This window comes from Sander vitreus, chromosome 18 (assembly GCF_031162955.1).
Source record: "Sander vitreus isolate 19-12246 chromosome 18, sanVit1, whole genome shotgun sequence".
Classification (NCBI taxonomy): domain Eukaryota; kingdom Metazoa; phylum Chordata; class Actinopteri; order Perciformes; family Percidae; genus Sander; species Sander vitreus.
In genome coordinates, this window is record NC_135872.1 from 17,454,198 (window position 1) to 17,476,548 (window position 22,351).

The 22,351-nt window shown below is 39.2% G+C and overlaps 2 protein-coding genes across 2 annotated transcripts; both read left to right on the forward strand.

Moving 5' to 3' along the window:
• The first annotated feature begins 1,300 nt into the window (after positions 1-1,300).
• On the forward strand, positions 1,301-12,227 carry sel1l (SEL1L adaptor subunit of SYVN1 ubiquitin ligase). Its single transcript, XM_078274391.1, has 21 exons — positions 1,301-1,888; positions 2,039-2,076; positions 2,866-3,061; positions 4,312-4,479; positions 5,165-5,270; positions 5,818-5,980; positions 6,124-6,177; positions 6,351-6,410; positions 6,500-6,581; positions 6,723-6,877; positions 7,092-7,148; positions 7,265-7,333; positions 7,763-7,840; positions 8,098-8,160; positions 8,423-8,510; positions 8,766-8,914; positions 9,028-9,193; positions 9,517-9,591; positions 9,777-9,949; positions 10,111-10,239; positions 10,409-12,227. The coding sequence occupies exons 1-21, from the start codon at positions 1,801-1,803 to the stop codon at positions 10,679-10,681; spliced, it is 2,430 nt and encodes an 809-aa protein (XP_078130517.1). The 5' UTR covers positions 1,301-1,800; the 3' UTR covers positions 10,682-12,227.
• A 259-nt stretch (positions 12,228-12,486) lies between these two features.
• LOC144533849 (phospholipase B1, membrane-associated) lies at positions 12,487-19,943 on the forward strand. Its single transcript, XM_078275415.1, has 16 exons — positions 12,487-12,544; positions 12,836-12,900; positions 13,449-13,539; positions 13,656-13,714; positions 14,019-14,086; positions 14,420-14,463; positions 15,221-15,341; positions 15,458-15,509; positions 15,666-15,746; positions 15,849-15,914; positions 16,010-16,101; positions 16,746-16,827; positions 17,080-17,181; positions 17,392-17,487; positions 17,756-17,827; positions 18,947-19,943. The coding sequence occupies exons 1-16, from the start codon at positions 12,487-12,489 to the stop codon at positions 19,082-19,084; spliced, it is 1,287 nt and encodes a 428-aa protein (XP_078131541.1). The 3' UTR covers positions 19,085-19,943.
• The last annotated feature ends 2,408 nt before the right edge of the window (positions 19,944-22,351 follow it).

The following is a 22,351-nucleotide window of genomic DNA, read 5'->3' on the forward strand; positions in this document are numbered from 1 at the left end:
GTGCTTATGTGTGGAAAAGACCAATTACTTGGGTGACGTTGAATACCATTGTGTCTGTGTGTTTTTTTTGGCTCATTTCTCTGGGTCATATGAATTTAATATCCACTGTTAAATGTGCAAACCTCCCTACAGTACAGTACCTTCTCTCCAGCTGACAGTCCTGATAATGTCCTGTAAGAATTAATAGCTCCAGTCAGTCAAATGGTCAGAGTGCTAATGGTTTTAGTGGGGCTTATAGGGCCTTAGCCGAAGTGCACTGGTTTACCATGCATCAGAGACAGACACCAAACCTAACAGAGCATCACCTCTCCCTGTGGTAGCCATTGAAGTCGAACCTGAGCCCAATAATATCCAAGACTGGCCATACAGTGTTTTGAATTTAAATAGGAAAATATTTTTTTTAAGCTGCTGAAACCATTAGGCAACAGAACAATATTGTAGCCAATTCAGAAAGGAACAGAAATGTATTAAAATAAACTCATGAGAGGTATTTTTTTTATTATTATTATTATTATTATTATTATTATTATTCTTTACCTGATGCCAAGCATTCCATACAACTAAAAATGTTATCCTTAGATTTATTTCCTTGAAATCTTCGAATTTCTTCAAGGCCCCATACCTTGTTATATAATATCCATGTTTTGGTGTCATAAAGATAAGTGACAGTAGTGCAGAGTAAAACACGTAATTATGTGTGCTTTTCCTTCACATTTGAAATATCAACCTTATAATTAACACGATTCAAGATGACCAGTACGAGGATATGTGTGAAAAGCATGCTGGGAGGCTCCATTAAAGAAAAACAGTAAGTAGAAAATGTAGGGGACATATTAGAATATAATGAAATAGACTAGGTAAATACTATAATAAAATAACAAATCTATGAAGCAATAAAGGAAAACAGTGAATACAAAATAAAATAGAATACAATATATTAAGAAAATAAGAAGCATTAAAAAATATATACATTCAAGGCCTATTTACAAAACAGAAACATTTACAATTGTTTTATTATTATTATAATTATATATAAACGATATATATATAAACGATATATATATATTTCGGATTCACTATGTTTATGGTGCTAGTAATAGCGTGCCCAAAGCAACCGCCTCTAGGTAAGTTAGTTATCACAACAACTTGTTTTGGTGTCGTGGACAAACCATTGACTGTATGAGACAAACCCGTCAACTAGAAACATAATTGTGTACGCACCTGATTCGCTGCCACTTCTCTGTCGCACGCTTATTGGCTACTGTAAAACTAAACGCGCTGTGATTGGTCAAATTGCGAGAATAGGAAGTGTCGCTCAGTAGTAGGGGCTTAACATGGCCAGCTAAGTAGTATTTGGTTAATACAAACCTAGTATAAAAACCGAAGTCGAAAGCTTTTGCATGTCGGTGTTAAACTTGGAAGTTTTGAAATACCAAGAGGTATTAGGCAACCATTTTTTAGACCGAGCAGTTGCGTCTCTCTTGCAAGTATTGAGCTGTTTGGTTGGTCTTTTGTGCGGCTATGTAACGTTAACACTAGCTAGCTTGTTAGCTAACGTTAACATAAAACGACATTCACCCTGCTAGCGTAGCTTTGCATGTGTTAGGGTGTTTGACAGCTACAGTAGTCAAAATCAACTAACTACTATTATCCAGAGAGGATACTGTTCTGTTTTGTTGAACGTGTGTGTGAGTTTATTTATGCAATATCATAGTGTGACTCAACTGTAACTGGATGTTTGGTGATAGAAATAGCAGCAGCTACAGCTAGCAGATTGTTAGCTTGTCAACATCAACAACAATGGGCTATCAAAGGTATTTAAAGACGGCAAGGAAGTTTTATTTTTTGACCATTCTGCTGATAGTCTTCGTCAAAGGAATAACAGCTGGTAAGTATAAAATATATGACTGGCTAATGTCTGCGGACATAAGTGTCTACGTTTCTTAAACTGTTGCAAGCTGCTGTTTATATTTAGCGAGCAGCTTTGTCCATCTCAAGTTTACACTCTGTTTACTCCTGCCATATTAATACTTTTCAGATGAAGAGCAACACGGCAATGACGGACCAGAGTTAAAGGTACCTCATGAGCTATTTAATATTTGTCTTGAAGTTAGCACATCAAACCCTGAGGATGAACGATTTCTGTTAGAAATGTAGATGTGGTTGAAAGCAGACCAATATGCCAACAGCTGTTGGTATAATTGCTCGGGATGTTATCTGCTGCCCAGTGTCTTATGGGTTTTATGGATTGCATCTGGCATGTACTGCCTTACCCTGTGTGTTTATTATCTGTCTACATGAGATGTTGACACCGCCACAGCAGTTGATTTAAGCCTATCCAAGCTATTGGCTAAAATACTGTACATTTTATATGTACTGCACCTTGATGTTAACCAGATGTTTTAGTTTATTTTACTCTTAATCATACTTAATCACAATTTAGCACTGTTCCGTTTTAAATGTATCAGTGAGAAAACCTAATCTAGCTTCTTCAGGTGCTGACTCTAAAAATTGTGATTTCTATATTCCAAATGACTCCCATTAAATGTCTTCTTTATTGCATGAGAAAAATTGCAATGTTGGAGCCCAAGTTTGAGCTGTTCAGGTACAGAGGAATCAAAAAGTTTCTTTTCCATTATTTGTCTAATGCAATAAAGAAGAAGTGAGCAGATAACAGTGTTGCAGGACTTTTGAGAGATAACAATCACTGTTAAGTTTGCAAATAATCTATATCACAAATGTTCTGTTACAGACATCTGTAGCTTTTGCCTTATGTAATTGTATTCATTCAACCTATTTTGATATGCAATGTGATTCCCCTCTTTCATCTGTTCCTCTACAATAACTTCCTGTCTATGGCTCCAGTCTTACCATGATCCAGACTCTGAAGAAGATGATGTCCGTCTGGCATCAGGAATTGTGGCTGGGGGCTCTGTGACCTCTGGTCATGAAGTCTCCCAGGCAGAAGAAGAGCAACAGTCACCTGGGGATGGGCTGGAGGGAGAGGAGAAGGAGGACCTACCGGAGCAGCCTCCCCCAGTTGAGGAAAAACCTAAAGAGGGTAAGGACTAAAAATGTAGCTCAAACTGTGAGCTGTATGAACCTCATGCAGTGCAGCCAGAAAAAAAGAATCACAACTAGTTAGTTAACTTTGCACTTAGTCCAATCAGCTACTTGAAATCCTTAAACATACACACAACATAGTATGTTGAATGTTATGAATTGAGTTTTGAGCGTCTCTGTTTTAACTACTGAACACACTCTGCTTTTTCTGGCCATGGTTCTTGTCTTAAGCGTGTGTCTCCAAATGTCTGTGTGAGGGGGAAAAAAAAAAATCAGGAGCTGGCATATTTTTTGTCCATGGTAGCAGACTTTTGAGTAGAGTGGTTTTGCCTGCCCAATTAAAGCCAGTAATGGGTGGAATAGCTATGAGACTTTACACTAGAAAATATGGCTCCAGCAGCATGCAGTTACATGTGGACACCCGTAAAATATCATGATTATACATTATGATAGCTGATTTTTTTCAGTCATTTATCGTGTAAGGCTTCACCTATCTGTGTTAAGAAGGGTTGGTGAGCCAGTGGGCCTCTGGTCGTCCTTGTAATGAAGGGAGATTTCAGGTTGAGCCTTGCACTTTGTAGTTTCAAATATAACCGCTGACTATCGTAAACTAATTTCAACATGTTGATGTTCAAAAACATAGAGTTTAGCTCTGAGTCACAACATCTTAGCTCTTATATAAGCATTTATGGCTCATGTGGCTGGCCTGTAGCAGTGATAGTCTATCAGTAGCTTTACTGACTCCTCCATTCCCCATTAGGATTTCACCTTGTCTTAGGTCACATCTGTTTTTGAGAATGAAGACTGTCTTGTCTTATTTTGTGAGCTTTGTTAAGTCTTGACATGCTAACCTGTTTTGAGTTTTGCTCACTCTGAGCAAAGACTTGTGTGGTTTCAAGGTAGCACCAGATTAGATAAACAGATAAAGCCCATGAGAATTGAACAGCGCCTTGCACCTGTGGCTCCTCTTGCACTCTGTTACATCATTTTAGTTGTGGGATTGTTAGTAATTTTCCTGCGGCTGTCTTGCACAAGTATAATATTGAGCTTGTATTAAGATGGACATTTCCTGACATTTATTAGAATGAACAGACTTTGTATCTTTAATATGAAGTTGGAAATCCGTGACTGTTGTTTGAAAACCGAGATCTCAATGGACATGGTCAAATCATACTATATCCAGTTATTTTCACTTTATTTTTTGTTTAGTCTATAATCTATTTAAATTAAATTGTTTTTTTTACCCAGTTCCTGTGGTGAATGGAGGTACAGACCACGGAGAGCCCTGTATCTTCCCATTCCTCTTCCAGGGGAAGGAGTACTATGACTGTACCACTGATGGACGGGGGGATGGACGGCTGTGGTGCGCCACAGTCTATGACTACGACCAGGAGAAGAAGTGGGGTTTCTGTGAGAGTAAGTCTTCAACTTAATACCCTGCTTGTCATAAGGCGAACACTTACCAAAAGCAAATATGACAAAGCTATAAACTACCTTCAGTGTCTTATTTTGAAGCTAGAGCTGCACGATATGAGGAAAATATGTGAAATGGGATAACGTTGAATATTGAACGATTTGACTTGCGATAAATAAACAGATATTAAAGGTTACTCAGTTCTGCTGCTTTCAGTATTCTGCTAAATTACAAAAAAAATGCTTGTTGAATTAACCCCCCCCCCCCCCTTAAAAAAAAGGTATTTCCATCATTCTTTCATTGAACATAAAATGCAACACAATGCATACAAAAGAATAACGGTTACATTTTAAAGTGCAGTTTTTTACTGATATTTTCTTTCAACATTCAAGGATCTTTTGTGATGTGTCGCAGCCTTTCGCAATGCGTTTTATTGTGCAAGTTATCACGATAACGATAAAAAAAACCGATACATTGTGCATCCCTATTTGAAGCCAAAATAAAGAGAAATAGTTGTCGAATTTGTTTACTTATCATTTTTTTCCTTCTCAAAATAAAAGCCTTTCAAAAGCTCAACAGCTACTGAAACTGATGATGGAATCCACCCCGAGGGCACATTATGGTTTCATTTTCAGAATTGCTATGCGTTTCATTTCCTGCTGCATTTTCTCATTCTCTTTCCGTTAGCGGACGAGCAGGCACAGCAGAGACTGCAGGCAGAGGAGGTTGAGGAGCAGTATCAGACTGTCCTACGTATGCTCAATGCCACCACCAGGAGGGCCCAGAAGAAAGAGTTAGTTTTTTTTCTTCTGATTTATTTCATTGTTCTTTTTATCAACCAACCTGCTTTTAAATCTTCTGTGTTGAAGACATCTGTAGTTTTGCAAGAAGCCTTTGAATATGTTTATAAAAAATGGTGCTATGACAAAGATTGCGTGATTTTGTTTGGGAAAAGAAATTACAAAATTTTGCTTCATCTATTTAACCACATTAACGATGTTGGATCTTTTCTCCATTTTTTTTATTTCAAACATCAGGGCTGCTTAAAGACCTGCAAGCTTACTGTCTTTTTTGTTGTTGGAAAAAACCAGCAAATTCAAACTTGTTTAACTTCTTGTGTATCTAACAGACAAAATAACCTGATTTGATTGTTCATTTAGTTTTTTGGTATGGCTTTATCTATTTTGTGTGCTTTATTACCATGTGACTTTGCTCAGCACATCCTCATTTGCTTTAGATTGTCATGTCATTACTGTTGTTATGTACCCATATCATTTTTATTATGCCTTTTGCCAATCCAATCTCACTCACGCCACCTCTGCTTATCCAACCATTTTCAGATTATACGAAAAACTGCTGAAAGTATCAGAGAAAGGCCACCAGAAAGCCATGGAGAAGGTGGCGTATGCCATGCTGTTTGGAGACTACATGAACCAGAATGTCACTAAGGCCAAAGAAATGTTTGAGAAGCTTGCTATGGAGGGCTCGCCTAAAGCTCAGATGGTGAAGATCTAATCCAAAATGTTAACGTGTTACTTGAGAAAAGTGTTGAAAGCCCTTTTGGCCTGACATCTTATCAGATATGCTGTTTATTTGTGCTTAGAGTATCACTTGTGTAACACTGTGCTTTGTTTACTTTTCCAAAGGCTCTTGGCTTTCTGTACGCAGCAGGACTTGGCGTTAACTCGAGTCAGGCTAAGGTACTTTATTATTATTTTTTTTTAAATTCTGTATGACTGAAGTTATGTCTTTACTGTAAATGTACTTATTGTAAGTTACTTTCGACAAAAGCATCTGAGAAAATAATGCTATGTAATGTCTGTGTCTTTTTCCAACAATTATTCACATATTGCCTACATCCTCTGTTTGTCAGGCCCTGGTTTACTACACCTTTGGCGCACTGGGTGGAAACTTGGTAGCTCATATGATCCTGGTGAGTTGATTTGTCTGTCAGTGGAGCAATGCGCAGTCACGTTATGTCTTGACGTTCAAAATGACATTTCCTCTTATTGGTTTTTTTAGGGCTACAGATACTGGGGAGGTGTGGGTGTTCCCCAGAGCTGTGAGTCAGCACTAACACACTACAGGCTTGTGGCAAATCAGGGTGAGCATTTTTAGTTTTTTGTTTTTTTACAATATAATATTCAGGTGTGATGTTCTGGTTCTTCTTGGGCAAATAACCTGATCAAAACTATTTCTCTTCCATCTGCTTTTTTTTCACTGTACACTACGCTACCACCTCCAGTGGCCAGTGACGTGTCCCTGACAGGGGGCTCAGCGGTGCAGAGGATCAGGCTGCTGGATGAGGTGGAGAACCCAGGATCTACCAGTGGGATGTTGGAGGAGGACTTGATCCAGTACTATCAGTTTCTGGCTGAGAAAGGAGATGTCCAGGCTCAGGTAAACTAGTGTCATCAGCAATATGTGTTCATTTGTTCCATGCAGCAACCATTTTCTTTCATGACAACCTATTTCTGCACTGAGAGTATGAGGTGTCTTTTACAGTGCATGTATCATAAATAAAGTGTATAGAGTATCTGAAATGTGATTTTCATATTTAAAATACTAATTGTATGTCATTGAAGTTAACTAGGTTGTTTGTTTCCCCTGATAGGTGGGTTTAGGTCAGCTTCACCTGCATGGAGGACGTGGAGTAGAACAGAATCATCAGGTGACTTATTATTTATTTATTTATTTTTTATTTTTTCAAAGATTCATGCAAGTATTTTATTTTTGTGATTGTAATTTGCACTAGTAAATGTATTTCTGATGCTTCCTATCCAACAGAGGGCGTATGACTACTTCAACCAGGCTGCAAATGCAGGGAATACACACGCTATGGCTTTCCTCGGCAAGGTGGGTGAGATGTCTGTCTGTCGTGTCCTTTGTCTCTTTTAGCCTGTGGGAACGGTGCTGATTTAGTTGCTTGTAATGAGAGAGTTATATTACAGTTCTTTCTTCTTTTTTTTATACTGACAAGCTTGCTGGACAGTGTCCCCTGCCTATTAAATCAAATAGTAGTATTAAATAGTATTATGTTTTACCCATCTGCTTCACTTATCTGTTTGTAAATATTAAAAATGTCGCCCATACTGTGTGAGAACTTGGGAGAAGCAGCCTGCGAGTTGGAGAGCAGAGAGATGGTCTAAATTGGATCCAAAAAAAATGAAGCCAGTGATTTGGCATTGCTGTTTTAACAGAGGGCGGTGCAGTGCCTTTTGTATTTGAGGCCGTGCATCAAGTGTTTTGATTTCTAAGAGCTGTGAATCCTTCTGTCCTTTTTAGATGTACTCCGAAGGCAGCGACTATATCCCTCAGAACAACGAGACAGCCCTGCAGTACTTTAAGAAGGCCTCTGACTTGGTAAAAACTAAAATAAAAGTATTTATCTCTATGTGGACTTGGTAATTTACCCTTTAGTGTTTGTATGTATATTTGTGTGTATGTCTGGACGTTTATCATTACAGTTATTCCTGTAGGGGAAAGCAGCCCTCCAAATATTCTGGAGATATTCTGTTACTGTACACACTTTTACCTCTTAGCTGACGTGTCATTCACTGTCATTAATTTCTTGGATGCAACCCTTTTTATTTACTTGTTTCTTCTTTTTTTAAATCCAGGGTAATCCAGTGGGACAGAGTGGCCTGGGCATGGCCTACCTATATGGAAGGGGTGTCCCAGTGGTAAGAAACGTTTACACATTGCACCTTTTTTCAAATCCTGTCTAAGTTTAAGATGCACTGTCTCGGACCCATTTTAATGTACAGTTTACTCTGTATTGCTAACCTGGCAGATACAGTTTTTGGCACTAGGAATAATGTGAAAAAGGTGAAATTTAAATCCCAGTGAAGTCGTTTGGTTTACGAGGTTGATAACAAGCTAGCAGAGCGTCCCCATGCTGGAATCACAGCAGTCATTTAAAACGTGTGTGTTTTGTGTCTTCAGAACTATGAGCTGGCACTGAAATACTTCCAGAAGGCAGCCGAGCAGGGCTGGGTGGACGGACAACTCCAGCTGGGCACCATGTATTACAGTGAGTGTTTACAGCCGAGTCTTGTGCATGGTTTGTTCTTGTGGTACACAATGTGTCCTGGCCTCCTGTCATAGCTGTTCCTGTTTCCTTCTTGTCTGTCTGTTTTAAATATTGTTACTGAATCTGAAGATTTGAATAATCTCTTTCTTTTACTGGCCCTTCTTCACATCATTTTAATTTCTGTTGACTAGAATACTTCTTTTCCTTTCTCCTCCATTCAGTGTTTGTCTTTCTCTTCTTCCTGTCGTTCTTCAGATGGCATTGGTGTGAAGCGTGATTACAAGCAGGCACTTAAATTCTTCAACCTGGCCTCACAGGCTGGCCACATCCTGGCTTTCTACAACTTGGCCCAGATGCATGCTACTGGTACTGGTGTGATGCGCTCCTGCCACACTGCTGTGGAGGTGAGGCACCCTGGAGCAGCTGCTCCATTCTTTCTTGATTGTGACATCATTGTGCGCCACTGTAGACCCAGTTTTTTGTTCTGTCACACCGTGTGTCTGTATCTCCGTTGCAGCTTTTCAAGAACGTGTGTGAACGTGGTCGCTGGTCAGATCGTCTCATGACGGCCTACGGCAGCTTTAAGGAGGGTGAGACTGACGCTGCGCTGGTCCAGTATCTGCTGCTGGCTGAGCAAGGCTACGAGGTGGCCCAGAGCAACGTGGCCTTCATTCTGGACCAGAGTAAGAAAAACCGGGACATTAGTATAATGCCAGGGTGGAAAGAGTGTGTTTTAAGTGCAAAGCACATCAGGTCCAAATGCCATGAAACAGTTAGGGTTTACATTAGGCTTAACGTCTCTATTAGCAAACTGTTTAATCACGGTTGGTTTACTTTGTGGTAAACAATAGCAAAATTGATTTGGTGAAACAAATTTAGCCAAACATGCTTGTCTGTTTTTATTATGCAAATTTCCCAAAAGTATTGACAAACTACCAACTTTGGGAGAAGTAACATCCTAACCTTTGAATCTTCTTTTTGTATTTGTATGGTTTGTAACAAACAGAAGGAGTAAAGATCTTCAGTGAGAATGAGACCTACCCTCGTGCTTTACTCCACTGGACAAGAGCTGCAGCACAAGGTGAGTCCATACGCACTCAGTCCCTCATCCATTTCACGTCTGTGCCAGATTTATTTTGAGCATATCTTCTCAATCAGGAATGCATCTATGATTGCTTCACATTAAGAACACTAGTTGACTTTGGCTGCTCAAAACAAAACCCGCTACTTCGGATGAAAGTTCACACACATAATTCTCATTCCCAGGTTACACTGTGGCCAGGATAAAACTAGGGGACTACCACTTCTACGGCTACGGGACAGATGTGGACTATGAGACCGCTGTCATCCACTACAGGCTGGCATCAGAGCAGCAGCACAGTGCCCAGGCCATGTTTAACCTGGGTTACATGCATGAGAAAGGCCTGGGCATCAAACAGGTGGGCACAGAGTTCCACTGGTGACTCTTAAACATCAGCTTGCTCTTAGCATTTCACTTGTGTCCACTTAGTCACATTGATTTATGAATGCAGAGTGTAACTGATGCAGACACTGGACTGATTTGTGATTCAGACTTTTTTTCATGTGGTTCTTTCTGCAGGACATCCATTTAGCCAAGCGTTTCTACGACATGGCCGCTGAAGCCAGTCCTGATGCCCAGGTCCCAGTTTTTATGGCCCTGTGCAAGCTGGGCCTGGTTTACACTCTGCAGTACTTGCAGGATTTTAATGTGAGTACTTTGTCTTAAATTCTCAAACTGGAGCTGTGACAATTTGGCTTTGAAAGTCAAACCTATAATACAACCAAGTAGAAAGCTCCATCATCAGGGGGAACTGAAATGAATCATATGTGTCTTTGTCTTCCATCCTCTCTCTCCATTTGTCTTTGGCTCCTGTTAGTTAAAGGACCTGATTTCTCAGGTGGACCTGGACCAGCTTCTGGGCCCGGAGTGGGACCTCTACCTCATGACCGTCATCGCCCTATTGTTAGGCACAGTCATCGCCTACAGGCAACGCCAACACCAGATCATAGTTCCCCCTCGTCCACCGGTCCCTGCCCCAGCGCCCCCTCCTAGACCACCTCAGGAACAGTCCCCAGCCCAGGCCGAGCCCCAGGGACAGGGAGAAACGCAAGCCCAGGGCCCGGCCCAGGAGGAAGAGGAGCAGCAGTGAGAGGAAGCCAGACGGAGCGAGGGCAGTATAAGACAGACAAGAGGCTCTGCCAGCCGCCCCATGGAGCAGCTGGTGCTTACTAGCTGAATACCTGCTAGTTTGAGTACCTCTCCTACTCCACATGCTAAAAGAAGACTGAGGTGGCTGCTGAACTGTGCAGTCTCACATCTCCCTTTCTCCATTTAAAATATATGCTGGTCCTGGGCTGAAGAAAGACACTGGGGGTGTTTACCGACAATGCTACAGAACACAGGACTTGGGACTTGCTAGTGTGTGACTCAGGATACTGCCAGAAGCAGCTGTGTCCTCACCATGGAAATAGCCTTTTGCTTGCAAGATTAAAGGCTTTTTGGATTTGACTAATCAACATAGTCAAAAGAGTTGGGATATAATATGTGCTTTAGTTTCTTCCTATTTCTCTTTTTGAGAAAATCGCTCTAAGTGGAACTGCCTCAATCCTAGTTTAGCGCATTATTTAGAAAAAAAATTAGGCAGGAAAATGTGAATTCAAATACTTTTTATTTGCTAGACCCGGTCTAGTTGGTAAAGCAAGTCATGGTTTTGCATGTTTTTTTTGATCATTTTGCAGACTTTAATTTTAGGCACCTTTTTTTTTCAGATACTTGAGTGAACAAATCTTGCATTACCTTTTCCATTAATTGGTTATTTGTTTAGTTAATATGTCGATTCTGTACCTTTTCATACCTGCAATTCACTGAGAGAGATTAATTCATGTTCTTTCAGCATTAGTAACAGTGCTAAAATGTAATGAAGTCAGCAGAATGAGAACAGATACCTGTTAAGTGGTTTACAGGAATCCATGAAAAAGCTGTACTGGATAGATAAAGCCACTAAGCTTCAGCCCTGATGCAGATTCTGTTTAAAAATGCGTACAGACACGTCTCCAAGCATAGCCTGATCTGCAGAATGTATACAGTCCAGTGGAAGGAAAAGAACAGTTTTGAAGATGTACTGTACGTTGGTGGGATATTTTCCCATCAACAGGCTTTGATTTTATTCTAGTGGTTGGTAGCTCAATAGTTCCTCTCATCCCACATCTGCCTTCGTTTTTGTGCCTCAAGTTAGCTGAGGCAGTGCGTGTGTGTCTGTGGCGTGTGGCTGTTATGAGAATTTCCACCCACTCACCAAAAATCAACTTGGATCCCTGCCTACACTTTTCAGCTCAGTTGGACCTAAATCTGACAAATGAAGCCATGCCAAGCCCTACAGTATTTATCAAAACAAAATTAGAAACTTCTTTTGCCACAGTTTTTCCCCTCTAAAGTCCATTTGTTCAGTTCCACAGTATGTGCTTGTTGTTAGAACTATTGAGAATTGATCTCCCAATACGTTTGCATGTAGTGTATGAAGTCAAAAAGGAAACGATAAATGATTCCAAACTGTTACCTGCATTCACACATCGACACCCACACTACTCACAATTTGTCTAAAATGAAACACTGGTCAAGATTGTTGAGAAGACTGCATTTTTACCATCCCAAATACAAGTTTATAAAGAAATAATAAATGATATATGGATATTTAATGGTCGTTTAGAATGTTTTTCTTCATTGTTATGGTGGTTATTTGTTAAGTCGCAAAGCTTGTAATGCGGAAAACCTGTGAAACCTTGTTATTGTTATGAGGTATTGTATTGCTGACATTGATCGAATGGCTCTCAGTGGACCCGCAGGGTGTCACTCCGCTTTAGAGGGTGGGAGAGACAAAGTGACAGCGCTGTAAAGCTGAGCATCACATTGTGCATTCTGTAGGGGTGACCCATTGACTGGCCCATACGCACTACTATGGAGTGGCTTTGGATCGCTGTGGCAACATGTATGCTCACGTCCTGCTCTGTCAAAGGTAAGTGCTAGAACAAGCAAGAGGGCAAAGCACACGTGAGGCTGTGGGGCTATATTTATTGTTACAACAGCCTCTGAAACAGAGCCTTTCATTTAGACAGATTGTTTATGGTGTGTAGAATGTTATATAAATGTGTATTTTGTTATCAGATCATAAGTAAAGACTGATGTGCCTTTTTTAAAAGGGCCTACTGTTGTGCTGTAAAGGATTGTCAAAAGAAAACTGTTTAATTGATAAATGTGTGTTATTGGAATGTTTCAAATGGAAAATTTGGAAATAATCCTCTTTAAGGCAACGACTGGTGGTGGGAGTATGAGGAGGGGATACGACACTACAGCAAGGAGGCCCTCAACAAGGTACTGTGTACACCTGGATTTGTTAGAAAGTGGGTAAGAAAAAAAAATTGAATTCTCATAGAATTTTATTTAGTTTATCATTTAAACAGCCAGACTATGACCACAAGGCCTTGATGTACCTATTATTAAAGACACACAAATGGACAAAAGGAAAACCAACGAAAACAATATGAGTATATAATAATGGGTAGCCTAATTTTAACATAAGAGGCAGGTTACCATGGGACGACAACTAACCGCAGCATATGGACCAGCAGGCATCCGTATGCGCACAACAAGCATCGCTGTATCAGACTAAAGACACAGAGCAAAGCAAGGGGTAGTGAGTGAAATGGCAACGTAGTTGAATATGGTGTCAACAAGTTAAAGGAGAACTAAAGAAGAAATAAAAAAATAAGAAATAAAACGTATACAGGGTTCATCTGTTTCTAAAGAACTGCCTCTTGTAAGGAAGACTGTCACATATAGGACACACATTCAATCTGTATTTGAAAATAAGAGATTAGTCCTGACCGTGATGAGGTCTCTCTCTCTTATTTCTTTCTCAGGAGTTTCCAGAGAAAACTCGGCCGGCGAGCTTCAAACATCCTGTGTTCCAGTGCCCAGACATGAGTCCTTCTCACTCTGTACCCACCTCAGGTCTGTCAGGGTCACATCTAAATCAATCTTCTACCCAGTGGAAACTTTTGATTCATTTCTTCTCTTCCATCCTCTTTTCTCTGCATTGCCATGTCTCCTTTCACCCTTTGGTGTAGTTGAATTTGTAAAGGCAGCAGATATCAAAGTCATCGCTGCGTTGGGGGATTCACTGACGGTAGGTATTTTGTTTTTGTTTTTCTTCAGATGCAAAGTTAATACATTATAAGTAATATACAATTGAAATCATGACTAAATGTTGCAATGGCAGTTATGTTGCCAGATTACTTTTTTTTTTTTTTTTTTTTCTTTTTAAAGCAAAAGCGTAAATGTCAGTTATCCGTCGTTTACAAGGATACAATACCTCTTTAAAATGCAGTAGATAATACCAGAATCACCTCCTCCAAACACAAACAATCAAGATTTCTTTATTTTGACAAAGTTCTGATCATATTTTCCTCAGATTTGTCTTTCTTTTTCAGACTGCCATCGGTGCCAACGCCACCACTGTCCTCGGGATTCCTATTGAGTTCCGTCATGTGTCGTGGAGGTGACAGAAACCATGTGTGAAACCTGTAATGGGCCTCTTGCATGGATAATAAAGGTTATTATCCATGCAAGAGGTAGAGGGCCAGTATATGATACTGTACAATTAATATGCATGTGCATGCTCTAGTTAATCAAGTAATCAACTTGTTTCAACATTTCATCAAAAACATTTGTGTATTTATGTTAGAGAGGTAATTTGCCCTGTTCATCAGACTGTTTAAGATAGTTTTTTTTTTTTTGTATTTTCAGTTTGTAGATAACAGTGTTGAATTGGCATTACTTAAAAAATACACAATTAGTTTTGATAATAATGTGACATTTCTTCATCTTGCAGCATTGGAGGCTACGGGTCATTTCAGGATGTCATTACTTTGGCAAGTAAGATGTTTTAATCACTGATGATATCTCAGATCTCCTGACATCATTATGTCATATAAACCATTCCCAAACTGTGGTCCGCGGACTGTACTGCAGGTGGTCCATGGAAAATATAATATATATATATATATATATATATATATATATATATATATAAAAAATAATAGTTTTTTAACCTTCATTTTACCAGGAAATTCCCATTAAGAATATGTGTATTGATATAAAATTTAAATTAAATTGTCCAGTTATTGTGTGATTACTAAAATAGGCTAGTGGCGCTCCCCTAACCCTAAACCTAAAATCGCCAAAGGTTTCGAAATTGTTACTATATCCAAGTGTTCTTATTACTGTATAGATTTAATACTCAATTGCTATGGAAATAAGCCTGTTGTTCAAATGAACCCGATTATGCCCTCGGGCGCTTGAGTAAATAAATAAATTAAATATGTGGCAGCCGTTGTGTGCAGTAAACTCTCTTTTAACAAGCCTGTTGTACTGATGCGATGACCAGTTATAGCTTTAGTGCTAGAAGGCCTATTAAGAGGTGTGGATTAATTCAGGTTTGACTGTGTGTAGGCTATACATATTTTATTATGTGTATTATGAGGTGGGCCGCGAAAATTCTTGATTACAAATAGTGGTCCACACACACAAAAAGTTTGAAAACCCCTGATATAAACCGCAGTGAGCTAAAGAAAAGAAACGATACATCATCTTTATGCGTTTCTCTTCCACTGGTGCTTTTTTTTTTTTTTAGACATCATCAAGCTGTTCAATCCCAATCTGCTTGGTGCTGCTCCGGGCAAAACGGTTCATGGGATGCAGGGTCATATCAGCGAAACAGGCTTTAACCTGGCTGTGACTGGACATAACACCTTGTAAGCAATCATCAGTGTGACTGTTTTTGACTTTTTGTTTCAAACTGTGACCTTCTGTTTCATTTGTTATTATGTATTATGATGCTTAGACGTATGTTGTTGTTCTGTCTTTATAGCAACCTCCCCGGCCAGACAAGACATTTGATCGACACACTGAGAGGTTTTGAGGTACAGTAATGTGTAACAACAGAGGGATGGACGATTACAGTAATGGAGGTGTTTTTTTTAAAGTTCAACAGCCGGAGTCTGAGATATCCTGCAGCAAGATGCTGTCCCTGAACCTGTTTTTATACACTCTGACCCTTCTGTTGTCTGTTCCATTAGGGTCTGAACTTCGAGAAGGACTGGAAGCTTTTGACCATTCTCATGGGCATGAATGACATCTGCGATTACTGCAAAGATAAGGTCTGTCTTTCTCTTTTTTTTTTTGACTAGTTTAGTTCAATAAAAATGTCTCTTTACAGAAATATGTCATTAATCTCTGCAGAGTCTCCGTGTTCTCTCTAGGCTCTATTTTCAGTGGATAACTACATTCACTATATGACCATGTCCCTGGAAATGCTTATGAATGAGGTAAAGTGAAAGAAACATGACATATTTGGTCTGAGTGAGGTTTCAGCACGGTGCTGTAATTCACTGCAGCGTGGCTTCTTCATGTTGTGCTTCAGGTTCCCCGTATGATCGTTAATGTGGTTCAGATCCTGCCCATGCAGACTCTGAGGGAGGTGCAGAAGCCCACCCCAGGGTGCCTGCTCCAAAGGTGAGACGCTCATTCTTAACAATAACATTTACGTGAGCCTTAAAGTGCCCCTCCGTTCAAAAATGTGTTGCTTGTTTACTGTTGCATCCCTGTGATGTTTGATCTTCACTCTGCAGAGTTTGACACTAGAAGGCTGTTTTCACATTCCTCTGCTGAAAAGGAAAGCTTTCATACATAGCAGCAGGATTTTGTGACATCACAACTCGGAAGCCAATCATGGTCCAATATACAACCTATATAAGTGTACTGTTGAAACGTGAACACTCCAGCGCACTGACAATAGACTTCTCAGTGACATAGGGAACATCTTATATTTAAAGTTTTCGAAATATATATATATATATATATATATATGAAGTATATAGTGAAGTATTTTTATATGTCATAAAACATGTCTGGAGGGGATCTTTAAAGTAGCCAAATCTTGTAGCAGAAGCATAAACTACTGTAAGTACTTGACATGTAGCCATCGTGCTTTTTGTGTTTGTTTTTTTTAATCTTGCAATGTTTAGTACCGGTATTAGAAAACCATCTTTTTTTTTTTTATTATTCCTTTTGCACCTAAATGTCCTGTCAGAACAAGTTCATACCCCCCGTATGCAATCTCCCCCGCTGAATTTTATTTCGTTTTTACTCTAATTTAGGTCGTTCTGCTCGTGCCTGATAGCACCTGAAGCAAAGTCTCCTGAGCTTCAGGAGCTGGTAGAAGTCAATCTGGAGTTCCAGGTATAGTATATAACTCTAGATTTATGGAATGTGCATATTATCCATAACAAATAACATGTTAAATCATTATCAACCATCCTGCAAGATCACTTTATTTAAAAAAAAAAAAGCATCTCAATCACTTTACTGTACAAAGTGCTGCATGGACCCAAAACAGCACGTGTTGATTTCATGTTAACAATTCTCTGTAAGTAGATTGCACGATTGCTGTTTCTATAAATTGATTGTAATTGATGTTACTTTCGTCCACAGAAAAGACTTGAGTCGCTGCTGTATAGCAATCGTTTCTTCAGGGACGACTTCGCCGTCGTTCTTCAGCCCTTTCTGAAACAAGCTGACCCCCCCCGCCTCCCGGTAATCTATCCTCACTCCAAAGGCCACTACTATATCAAGGTGGAAGAGGTGTCTGCTCTCAGGAGATGAATCAGTGTGAAACATTGCACAGTAATGATTGAATCATTAAGATCCCGAGTGTGACTGCTGTAACGTTTTTGGCTTTGTTAACACCAACAACACGCTCCATCAGTAAATCTACACCACTTTATGTTTTGTCTCTCTGAGCAGAATGGGAAGATCGATATGACCTTCTTCACTCACGACTGCTTCCACTTCACCATTAAGGGGCACGAGGAGCTGGCCAAGGGACTGTGGAACAACATGGTGAACAATGAGTCACACTGTTTGTATTTAATGGACCAGGAGGTTAAAGGTCAACAATCCATTACCATTTAGAAGGATTTATTATGTAAAGAAATGTCACAAAAGGATGAAAAATAATGAATGACTCAATAGGAAATAGCTGTAGATCACAAGCGTAGGAAAATGAAGGACACAGCTTTTTAAGCATTATTACTACAAAAAACAACAACATATTGATTTATTTAATGCCACAAATGAATTCCTTTTTGTCTCTTTCTTCTGCTCACAGTTTCAGCCTGAGGGGGGAAAGATGATTGTGAGCAGCTTCTCTGACCCTATCAGTCTCATCTGTCCACCTATGGTAAGGCAGCTCTCTATACGACAATGTTGTTACACCAGAGCAGCATATGTTTCTAGTGTCTTTAACCTGAACGTTTGATAAAACACCTAAACTCAACAAGAAGAAACTGACCTTTACTCTTAATAACGTGTTATAGCGAGCTGAACGCATTTTCCAAAGGACGTTGTTGGTTTTTATAGTAATTTCCTATCAAATTGATTCTACTAATTTAAACATGGAATGCAAATAATCTTGCAGATATTTGAAATCTTCTTAAAGTGCTCATATTATGCTCATTTTCAGGTTCATAATTGTATTTAGAGGTTGTACCAGAATAGGTTTACATGGTTTAATTTTCAAACAACACCATATTTTCTCCTCTTTTCACCCTGTGTGTTGAGCTCTCTGTTTTAGCTACTGTTCCATCTTTGTTGGGAGTCGCACATGCGCAGTACCTAGGTAAGGACTACTACCCAGTCAGAAGCAGAGCATGAGAGAGCGCCACACTAGCAGCTAGGCGAGCATTATAACGTGTGTTACAAAGTGACGCGCGTTTGTCTCTGAAGTAAAGGCTGGACTACAACAGAGCTGTTTGGGGCAGTTTGTGAACAGTGTTTTCTCTGAAAAATGGTAAGTCTCTTTGGGGTGGACTTTGGGCTTTTTCACTTTGTAAACCTATAACGTGCACAAAAAAGATATATAACGCAATAAAGGAAAGGAAAAAAGCCAAAAAGCATAATATGAGCACTTTAAGATACAGTACTCACTCATAGTTTAGCTTTTATAGCGTTTTCGTTTTGTGAAAGTTATGCTCACGCAGTTGCAAGCAGAAAGTAATTTGAAATCTTTCTCTGTCCCTGTTTGCAACTGCTTTACCATGCAACACTGATGTGACGATAAGACCAAAAGGAAAATAATTAAATAAGTAGAAATAAATTAAATTTTAATCATAAGTTAGAAGTCGGCAAGTTGATTAATATTCTTTAGAGTGGCCTTCTGGATGATTGTAAATCAACTATGTCTTGCTTTGGAAAATGGTCCCCAATGATGTGTAATTAAAGATTATGATCCTTTATATGCTTTTAGATGCACAACACAAAGTGATTATATAATCCCATATTCTCCATGTCCTATCTGTAGGAACAGCCGTATATCTTCACCCGACCGATTGCAGCCAAGTCAGATCAGCCTCCTCTGCAGTCTGGCGCTCCGTCACAGGCAGCGTACTTCGTGCTGCTCCTGCTCCTTGTGGGATTGGCATGTCTCGGACTTCTATAGCTTTTACTTTGCTGGACTATTTTACAATCATGCTACTGCTACGCTGGTTACTGTTGAGGCGATACAGTGGATCACCTTCAAAGGAGAGTCTGTGAGCCACTCTTCTTAGACATTGCATGTCTGTGGCCCCATATAGCAGCATACAGGAAAGGACTATGGTGTTAAGCTCTGAAACCACATAGATAATGTGACAGTGAATGCTGCAACCTAAATATTTCAGCATTAGAGGCAGGTGGAGGTGGTCGTTGGAGCGAGAAGCTTCCTCTGGATGAAAACATTGCTGCTCAAAGCATAAGGTTTTCCATTTTGCTTTTCCATTCATCATTCCTGAACCAAGATGATTTACCTGATCTGACCACACACTAACTGTGGGGAAGATCTTCAATTGTACACCCACATTTGTAATGAGAATAATATTCTGTAGGTGTAATTTTAAGGAGATGTCTGCACTGTATTACCTAATATTAATTGCATTACAGTTTGTAACAAGCGAAGCATGAAGTAAAAAATGTTGACATGTATACATGCTTATAAAACATTAAACTTATTAGACTTTGCCCAAAACTGAAATAAATGTTTTCTTTAAGAATCCTGAACCCTCAACTATTTCAAATTGTTATTTATTTTATGATAATAACAACGTGTATAATGTTCAATGTGTTTGTTGAGTTGACAATGAAAATGTTTTTTAAAAGATATAAAAATGGCATCAATCATAACATTACAAGTCATTTAGCTGGGAGGTTGACGGGGCCTAAATTCTCATTTCCAACAAGTGTGCGTGCGCACACAGAGGAGCCCTATTAAACCTGATCAGCTCAGTGATATAAATTGAAAGATGGAAAAGGATTTGTCATCCATCTTACCCACGCTAAATGTTACCAAAAAGATGTGACTTTTCAAACCAGAGACAATTTGGTCTCACGTCTGTTCCTCAGATCTCCAGTCTGCTGCTGCTGGCCCACTTTCACGTCTCTGTCCTCCAGTAGCTGCATTGTATGTGCTCAGCACTAGAAGAGACACCAGAGTAATCCACCAGAGTGAGTACACTGAACAAAAACTCCCAATATTGTGCGCGATGGTGAGCAGAGGAGTCATTGTTGTTAATCTGCACATAAATGACCATCTAACATAAGTAGCTGTGGTATATGATCATCTACTAAAGATTAGTTCCCTATTCATCTTATTTTTTGGTTAAGAGTGTACAGTACAGTATGTATTGACTCTGTTTATTTAGTATAACTATGAGGGCAGGTGGAAGCTATACTAAGCACAGCTCAGGTTCTCATAGAAATGTTAATTTAGCTCTTGAATGGAAATGAAAACCATGCAGGGTGTACTCAGCAAGGTAGGGTTGTAAAGAGAAGAATGGAATGGTTTTCTGAACCTATCGAGGTAAACATGTCTTACACAATACAGGCAAAACTGTTTGAACATTGACTATGAATGGGAGAGGTCCCTTTTAATGTGTTTATTTAGTGAAACTGTTACCAGTATGTTGTAAACCAAACACTTAAAGGATCTAAAATATATATTTCCTGCGTCCCAGTTTTCTGCCATTTCTCTTGCATGTTGCAGTGGGCTGAATTTCAATCAGTCCCCGTAGCTGTTGGATTTCAAAATGACCTTATTATTGCATTCAAAGAAAACCCTCTTCATGTTTAAACAAAGCTGTCCGTTGCAGGTTTACACGGGACAAATATGGAACTGACGCAAATTGGCCTTTATTGTCTCTCTGAAAGTGTAATGAGATCTTTGGGATCTCGGTGGACGGTGGAGTAGGCAATTTGAAACCGCACACAGTCCAACCCACACCTTGGAAACCTTTTTGTCTGTCAGTTTTTTAATGAATGTGTCAGTAAAAAATGACCTCACAGGCTCATGTACATCTGGGACTCAGGAACTGTACCTCGTATGATTTTGTGTGACGAATAAAATTGACTGATTGATTATGAGGTAGAAGAGAGCAAACAATATTTGGATGTTCCATAGTTTGGTTGTATAATACACCTTTATTTAATGACTCTACAAAACATAAAACTCAATTGTGCGTTAAGTTTAAATTAAAATGACTGTTGGCTGTTTTGTAACACTTTATAACATGTTCCAACACACACATGCTTGAGTAATACATAACAATAAAATAATGCAGAATCATCAGGTCATAAGTGTTAAGTTACAGTCACTTTGTTTATGTTTCAACCAAATCAGATGGAATCGGTCTCTGGAAACCAGTTAGATACAGAAAAGGGCATTCAAACATCTGACCCACTCAAAATATTCAGTCTCTAGTAATGGGGACAAGTCACAATCAGATTCCTGACACTTTCTTTCTCACTTTATTAGAATGATGCATGTTTAAACATGTCGGTCCATTCTGCCATGATTTGTCAACTGGCACTTGCTAGATGTTTTTGGTTTTAGTGCACCGTTCTCTCCCTTGCTACACACTTCTTTAGAACACAAAATATAATGATAAAGTAAAAATAAAAAATTCACATGCCATCCCATAGCTTGTAATTGTGAAACAACATAGAGTTAGCAACTGGTAACAATGAATGTCTGCAACAAATTGTGTTGCTAATCCGTCCAGTAGATGTTGAGATATTTCACAGAATAAGTGAAAACTTTGACCTGCTGGTGGCGCTATTTAGTGGAAAAGTTAGGGGTTCCCAAAAGTCAGTAGGATTCATCCTCGGGGATCGTGATATAAAAACAGCTTCATATTTCTGTGACAACAGGTGGACGGTCAGAGAGGATGATCAAATGCATGGCCCTGAAATACCTTATATGTAACTGAATTCCATCTCATTTGGTGGTGTATAAATAGATGTATGAAATAACTGTGAATTAACATTCTTTAACTGATAATCCATTAGGTGTTAACTCATCCCATGAAGTCAAAGTGATTCAAGCATTTATTTATGGCGAGCAACAGGAATTCACACATTATTTATCCATATTTTGTACCCCTTATTATAAAGTGTTGTCTTTAACTGTCATCTATACATCTTAAATGGTCCACCAAAAGACTGTCCAGGAGGAATCCACCAATAACCATTTTCAAAATGGTCATGTGTATGGCAATATCCATGATATTTATTAACCAATATGTATTATTGTATATGTGTTATTAGCTATATAATTATAAACATATACTGTATGTTGTCTATTATGTCACACATCTTAAATTCAGATCCCATTTAGTCTCTGATAAGAAGGATTAAAGCTGCATTGCCTTTGGTTATGAAGCGTGGAAAAGGTCTC